This window comes from Lupinus angustifolius, chromosome LG20 (assembly GCF_001865875.1).
Source record: "Lupinus angustifolius cultivar Tanjil chromosome LG20, LupAngTanjil_v1.0, whole genome shotgun sequence".
In the NCBI taxonomy this organism is placed as follows: Eukaryota; Viridiplantae; Streptophyta; class Magnoliopsida; order Fabales; family Fabaceae; genus Lupinus; species Lupinus angustifolius.
In genome coordinates, this window is record NC_032028.1 from 17443930 (window position 1) to 17451792 (window position 7863).

Sequence of the window (7863 nt, forward strand, 5' to 3'; positions counted from 1 at the left end):
TATTAAATTGTACTAGATAATTACTATTATTAAGTTATTTTCAAATTCAAAATAAAGAGGAACTGTAAGTATTTACCCTTTTACCAGATAATAAAAAGCTCCTATGATAATCTTCTTTGAATCAAAATAAGGAGGTTATTGATTTACTAAAGTAATTAATAAATAATATAAAATTAGTCTATACAATTAGTGAAAATGTCATCTAGTACAAGTGCATGAAATGTTAATACATTACCCAACCTGTAATCGACTATTGAGTCTATATCTCTGAATCAAATACCAATGGGTTCAAAAATGGGCAAAAAAAAACAGTTTCCAGTGTTTTGACCACAAAAACAAGGTTGCGACTTCAAATCATCATGTATCTTATGTTATAAGGAGAGAGAGAAAATACATCATCTTCTAAATGATTCGGAGTCATCATAGTATTTTTTGGATAAAATGTTGATACTCTTTAATTGCCCAATTTTGAAATGTTTTAGTTCTTAAAGTAGAATTTTAAGCTTCTGAGTCGATTATGGGTTGAGAATATATTAGCATCTCGTTTACCTGTATTATAACAATTCTCTCCCTTATTATATGAACTAATTTATAGCCCTTTTTATTTTTCAATTATTTATTTACTTATAAAGGACAAAAATATTCTTTATGTCTAGCAATAGTCTATCTTGATGCATACAATATAATATGAGGACTATAGAAAATGTTTGATTAGTTGAATATAATTTTATTATTTTAAAGAACAGAAATGACATATCATGAATGTTATAAGTATGAAATGAAGAAAGAGAATGGATACTCATGACCCTTCTTCCTTCCTTAATATGATATTCTTTTAAAATTTAATTAAAAAATAATAATATTTAACCTTTAGTTATTAAAGATAAATATTTATTATCGTTATTTCAAAAAAATTATTTATTATTTTATTTTTAATTATTATAAATTGAATTTTAACTAATACAATTGACCTATGACGACTATTCTTAGATGATTCGAGAAAAAAAGTGACATCATGACTCTCTTTCATCTTTATTATAATTTTTTAAGTGATTAATCATCAGTTATTGGTTATATTTTATTAATAATATATACATTTAGTATTTATTATTATTTAGATTAATGACATTTTACTATTATTTTTATATTGTTATTTTATTTTTAAAAAAATGAAAATAAAATAAAGTATTAAAAAATAAATCATAGTAATTGATTAAATAATATAATAAAAAATTAAAGGAATTAAGAACGCGGTCAAAAGCCAATGATTGCAATAAACCCAGAAACACTAGCACAAATGAAATACGGGATTGGCAATATGGTGAACAAAGTCATGTTAGAAATCCATTGACCAGTGTGTAACAAGTTCATGTAGTCTTTAATGTGGATTCGTGGTGCCACATTTTAGCTAGAGAATTGGGTTGAACTTGACATATGTGTAGGTAGAAAATTAAGTTTTTTGATATTTTTGGATATATTTTTTTATGTGTCTTGCATTTTTATTTATAGGTCAAGTCCCTTATCGTCTACCTATTCATTCTAATATTTTCCTTTATCTCTCTTACAATTCAATTTTGATTCCCTCTCTTTTGAGTTTATATTCATTTATTATTTTTATTTTTTATGGGTTGAACAAAATTGGATGTTTAGAAAATTAAAAATGATACTTAGTATACTAATTAAATATATAAATTAAAAGAAGTTTTTGAAGATGTAAAAATGGATTGAGTACTATGTATAATGCTACTGGACCTCATGACATAAAAGTATACTTTTCATTTTTATAAGAAATAAAGGGTAGGAGTTTTTATCTCAACAAAGATATCCATGAAATTTATATTATATAAGATATAATAATTATTAGTGATATAGAGGTTGGTGTGATTTGTATTATTATTGTTACAGTAAATTACATCCATATTTTATGAGGTTAGTAAAATCGGTCCTAACATCTCTCAGCATATAGTATCTTATGATGAGGTCTACATAATATTCTCTTAATTTATAACATTCATCCATCACAACAAGCAGTTGACAGATTAAACTAACAAAAGACACATAAAGGTACACCTACTTTTATTGTTATCATTCAATGATTTTGCAATTGGTAGTTGCTTATTTTTTGTAGCTCTTTATTAATTCTACTTCATGTTTTGCGTGCTTATGTTTCAGGCACTTCAAATTCATTCCTCCTACTTTATAGCAAATTTCAGCTGCTACAACTTCTGTCTTTCACACTCTCTATCTCAATTATTTTAAATCCTTGAAATATAATGATAAAATTTTCAGCAAGCAAGTTCTTGACCATATGTCTCATTATTTTTCTTCAACAAAACTTGGTCTTATCAAAATGCTTATGTGATGAGGAAGCAAAAGAGTCAAATCATAATACATCTTTGGCACTGAAGTACAAAATAATAGCTATGGCAACAACATTAGTTGCTAGCCTAATTGGTATTTGCATACCAATATTGGGACAAAAGTTTTCATTTCTGAATCCAGAAAATGATTTGTTTTTCTTGGCTAAAGCATTTGCTGCTGGTGTGATCCTAGCAACTGGTTTCATTCACATACTCCCTGATGCGTTTGAGAGTCTAACAAACCCATGTATAGGTGAAAAGCCATGGAGCACGTTTCCTTTCACTGGCTTTGTAGCAATGGTTGCAGCCATTGGGACATTAATTTTGGAATCTATGGTCATGGGGCACCTTAGAAGATCTGAACTTATGAAATCTCAACCAGTGGGTAATGAGGATGAAGCTCCTCATGAAGTTTATGGTGGTCATGGTCATGGTCATGGACATGGACATGGAATTGCATTAGATAGATCAATGACACAGAATCGTCTAAGGCATATCATAGTTTCTCAGGTAATTCTATTCAAGCATAGCATAAATGTTTCCATTATTGAAGTGTTACTGCTGAAAATCTTGTAGTACTGCCAAAACAATTTATGAAAATATCTTAAATTATGGATAAAATTTGTGGAAATTTTTTTATATATTGTTATTGTATTATTTATTATCGATATTTACTCAACTCTTAAAAAAAACAATATAAATGAATGATATCTGATGTATTTAATGTATATAAATAAATATTTATACTGAAAATATATAAGAATTACTAGAATTATTACATGTTTTCAATGAAATGTGATACAATATATTCTTGTATGACCTAAAAATGAAATTAGGTTATCTTGACAATAATTGGGAAGAGATTAAGGTTTGACCATCGGAGGAATCTTGTGCTCTTATTCCAAGAGCACAACTGAAAACATCACAAAATTATATGCAAACAATATTTGACATTATTTTCGATTAATTATAATTACAATATGATATACAGATTTTGGAGCTTGGCATTATAGTGCACTCCATCATTATAGGGATATCTCTTGGGGTATCTGGAAGTCCTAAGACAATTAAACCTCTTCTGGCTGCACTAAGTTTTCATCAATGCTTTGAAGGAATTGGACTTGGTGGGAGCATTTCTCAGGTATACTTCCTAATTCCTATCCATATATAAATACGAGAGCACATCTTTTATCCTAAACTTTGTATCACTTCATGTACCATTTGTTTCTTATTGGTTAGAAAATACAAAGTTAATATTCATTTAATTTATATTTTACTTTTCTAACCAATAAAAAACAAGAGGTACACAGAGTTGTACAAAATCATTTTTGGTAAGAATTTCCACTTTTGCTAATTTAACCCTATAAATACCAGTTTGCTAATTTAAGTTAAGAAAAATCACTTTTGGTGAGAATTTTCACTTTTTTTTCTTTCTTCCATCAGGCAAAATATAAGCATCTCACAACTGCAACTATGGTAGTACTATTTTGCCTTACTATGCCAATTGGAATTGGTGTTGGCATTGGAATATCAAACGTCTATGATGAAAATAGTCCAAAAGCACTTATAGTTGAAGGGCTTCTTCTAGCAGCATCTGGTGGTGTCCTCATTTATATGGCACTTGTTGATCTTCTTGCCACTGATTTCATGGACCCCAAAATGCTAAGTGGATTTAAACTCCAACTTGGGGCAAGTTTTGCACTTCTATTAGGAATGTCATGTATGTCACTCTTGGCATTGTTGGGAGCCTAGCCATATGTAATAATTATTACTTGTAACTTTTCTTGTCATTCATGAACATTAACAAATTCTAGTAATATGATGTACCAAATTCTTTTTCTAGTAATATGGTCCCATATAAGAACATGAAAGAGAAGCTGAAAGATAATGCAATTGATTACTCAAATAATATTGAAACAAACATACCACTATACAACTATTTTTTTTAATTGTTTGGTAAGTTATATTGTTAGGGGTGTTTGTTTGGAATGGAGATTCACCAGTTTCATTTGGTGTCCCATTTATATTCTCATGTAATTAGAATGTGATACTTAATTAAAATTTTCTTATAAAAATATAAACTGAAATTTGATTGGTTATGAACATAAGAATATAATTTTTTTAGGATATATAATCTTTATTCATTTGTTTTGGGTTATAAAAAACATTCCCTAGAATAAAAGTTTCTAGGGAAAATATACTCTCTTATTTCAATGCTTTCTCGTTTCCATGGAAGAGTTTAAGAATGTTTCATTACCATGTTGAAAATTAAAACTTACCTTTGTATTCATGTTTCTTGCTAATTCTCTATTTCTTGCAAATGTTTGAAATAACATCATAGATAATACACCAAACTATTTGAAATTTAGTATAAATTTGTTGTCTTAGTTTTATAATATTAAAAAATATTAATCTTACTGTCTAAAAAAATATTTAGAAATGGTAATAGATTGTATAAAAGTTAAATGATAAATAGAATATATTATATAAAATATTAGTATTATGATAATTATATAATATATTTCTAAGAATAAATATTATAAACAAACAATCTCTTAAGTTATCTAAGAAAGTAAATAAAGATCGTGAATAATTATAAATGTCCATCAAACATATATTTTCCATGTAAATGAGAATAACATCCATAGTCATAACATTATTGAGAATGTGATTTCTGAATTATAAATTTATAGTCTTTAACTAACTCCTACTTAGAGCATTGTAATCGTGCAACACATTTTTTCGTTCTTAAATGAATTTTACTGATTATTGTATATTTTTTAACAACTTAAACAACTCAAGTCAAAATCGCCGTAAATGATGCAACTCTATTTCTATTCTTAAATGGATCCCACAAATCTACCTCATATTTATATTTTTCCTTTGTTAAAATAATTGAGCATTGGTTAGTTGGTTAATTAGTTTAGTTAGGATAATTAGTTTTTTTATCCTTCATATAAAAGATTCAATGTAATTTTGTTATCAATCTATTCAATATTCAATGAATAAAACTCTTTTCTTTCATATTTCTTGATTCATCAAGAAATCTTTTTCATGCCTCCTACCATTTTAACATCCTTCTTGTAATAATTTTTTTACATTTTTTAATGCTGACTCGCAACTTTAAGAATTATGCTTATTTAGCCTATTGTTGTGAAATAAGAACAATAACGACTCATCTCTACTGATGAACTTGGATGAAGAAAATATTTATTTCGCTACGAACAATTTTTTATTACGATTGTGAGTACTCTTACTAAACCATGTAAAATCAACTTTGATTTAATTAATTTTAACAGACCTTTCATTACCATATGCCACCTAAATTCTTTTCACTTTCTAAAGGGAAAGTAATTATGAGAGTAATATTTATGTATGGTCAGTTTAAATAATATATACATATTTATTATATTATTTATCATTTATTTGAATTATTTTTTGAAGAGTAAATAATAATTAAATATGAATTTGGATGATGCAATAATAATAACATATATATTTGAATTTAAACAATTTTTTTCTTAGATATGTTAGAGCCATTAAAATAATGATTATATCCACGTGTTAATTGTTGCTTTCTTTTCCTCAACGTAAGATTGTTCTTTCTATTGTTTCCTCTGTTCCTATAACTTGGTTTTCGAGCATTCAATTTGAATTGACACACAAAATTGAGCTAATTTTAAAAATTTAGTAAACAACTCAAATCGAGGTAAGAAAAGAGATTAAATATATATATATATATATACTGTAATTATTTTTACACTATTGTTATACCATCTACTATTTATATGCAAACTATTATTGACTCATAAACAAAAATAATATAAATTAATATGGATGATGTGCTATCAGTATGAAAAACTTTACACTTATAGTGTATATATATTAAACATAAGAAAAAAACCATGACAATAAACATGTTGCTCTAAGCCGACACATTACTAAATTGACATAGTCTGCAAATTCTAACAAATCCTAACATCTTTTCGACTAACATTTAGGCTTAATAATTAAGTACTCCAATATACATAGAACTTTAAGTGTTTTGCCCTTCATGAAAAATAAAGTGTTTAGTAAATGATTATTTTTAATGAATTTTGTGTACAGAAATTTTAGTTAAAAGTTCATTTCTATATATAACTTTTGTGAAAGTAAAACAATTCTTTGTATTTCTCTACTTGGCTTGAATAAAAAAGAATCCAGCATTATATACAAGTGGAAACAGATTGCTTGGAGAACAAGTCAATCCATCAACTAACTAATTGGTTGCAACTAACACTATAAAAACGTGACTTGATTACTAGAAGCATAATGAGTAAATAATACACAATAACATAGCCTAAAAACAAATGACATCGTCCCATATTTGATGCTCCAAGCTACACCAAAATTGGTGTTGCAAGCTGCACTAGAATTGGGGTTTCGCTTCAACCTGATGGCCCAATGTGAGACCAATCCAATGCTCATTGCTTTGCTTCATTACCCCCTCGCATGCTAAAGAATATATGTCAAGAATTTCTAGCTTGGACAATAGAAAACGAAAAGGAGTTGGATCTAAAGTTTTTGTAAAAATGTATGCGGTTTGATCCATGCTAGCTATAGGTAGAAGATGGAATAACTTAGACTGCAATCTTTCATGAATCACATAATAATCAATGTCAATGTGCTTTGTCGTTTATGAAACACGGAATTGGTAGCAACATGCCTAACTGATTCATTATCATAGTACAGTAGTGCATGCTTTTCATACATTACATTGAAGTTATCAAACATGTATGTAAGCCATTGTATCTCCCAACAAGTGGTTTCCAAAGCACGACATGTAACACCGCGAATTTTACTACCTTGAAAATATATGTTTTTATTAATATTTTTATTAATTATATTTTTGAAAATGAATTTCTCGGAATTTTCGGTAAAGAATTAGACGAAACTCTAGTTGAGTTTTAGTCTTGTAATTTTATTTCCAATTTGGTGGTAAATTTTCATGATTTTAGAGGCAGTCGGTTTCAGACCGCTGTCGGGGCCGAATCTCACCCGGTGCGGCTTAAAAAGTGTTTTTTGAGTTCCGTAACCCGGAATAGAATTTCGATCGCGCCGTTGGCTTCGTAATCACAATTCGAGTCAAGATAGACCCTGAGTTGGTCCATAACTATTTTCTAAAATATTTTCACTCGGAATGCCAAAATTCGAAGTTCCAACCGTAAAGTAAAATCGGGCGATCATTTTTGGCTACTCAAATATTGGCCGACATTACTTGAGCATGGTTTTAATCGCGTGCGTTTCACCGAAGTCGTCGCGTCGCATGAGTCACTTCACAAAATCTACCTACTAAATCTTATAGATTTCACTCATTAATGTCTTGATTTACTACCACCAAATCCCCTAAATCATTCACTTAACCCATGATTCACTCACCCTCTTGGATTTGCTAGATTGCCTTGGGAAATGGGTTTAGAAATCAGATTTATCCCACCCCACAACTCTATAAATACCCATGTAT

General features: G+C 28.5%; 1 protein-coding gene across 1 annotated transcript; it reads left to right on the forward strand.

The window, feature by feature from the left end:
• On the forward strand, positions 2199-4193 carry LOC109335659 (zinc transporter 5-like). The gene is made up of 3 exons (XM_019571815.1): positions 2199-2870; positions 3352-3501; positions 3804-4193. Exons 1-3 carry the CDS (start codon positions 2274-2276, stop codon positions 4110-4112), a joined length of 1056 nt encoding a protein of 351 aa, XP_019427360.1. The 5' UTR covers positions 2199-2273; the 3' UTR covers positions 4113-4193.

What these genes read in the sequence shown, in the direction of transcription:
- LOC109335659 (XM_019571815.1), top strand. Translation starts at nt 2,274, where the DNA reads ATGATAAAATTTTCAGCAAGCAAGTTCTTGACCATATGTCTCATTATT. An exon ending in GGCATATCATAGTTTCTCAG is followed by an intron (nt 2,871 to 3,351) that starts GTAATTCTATTC and finishes TATGATATACAG; the next exon opens with ATTTTGGAGCTTGGCATTAT. An exon ending in TTGGTGGGAGCATTTCTCAG is followed by an intron (nt 3,502 to 3,803) that starts GTATACTTCCTA and finishes TTCTTCCATCAG; the next exon opens with GCAAAATATAAGCATCTCAC.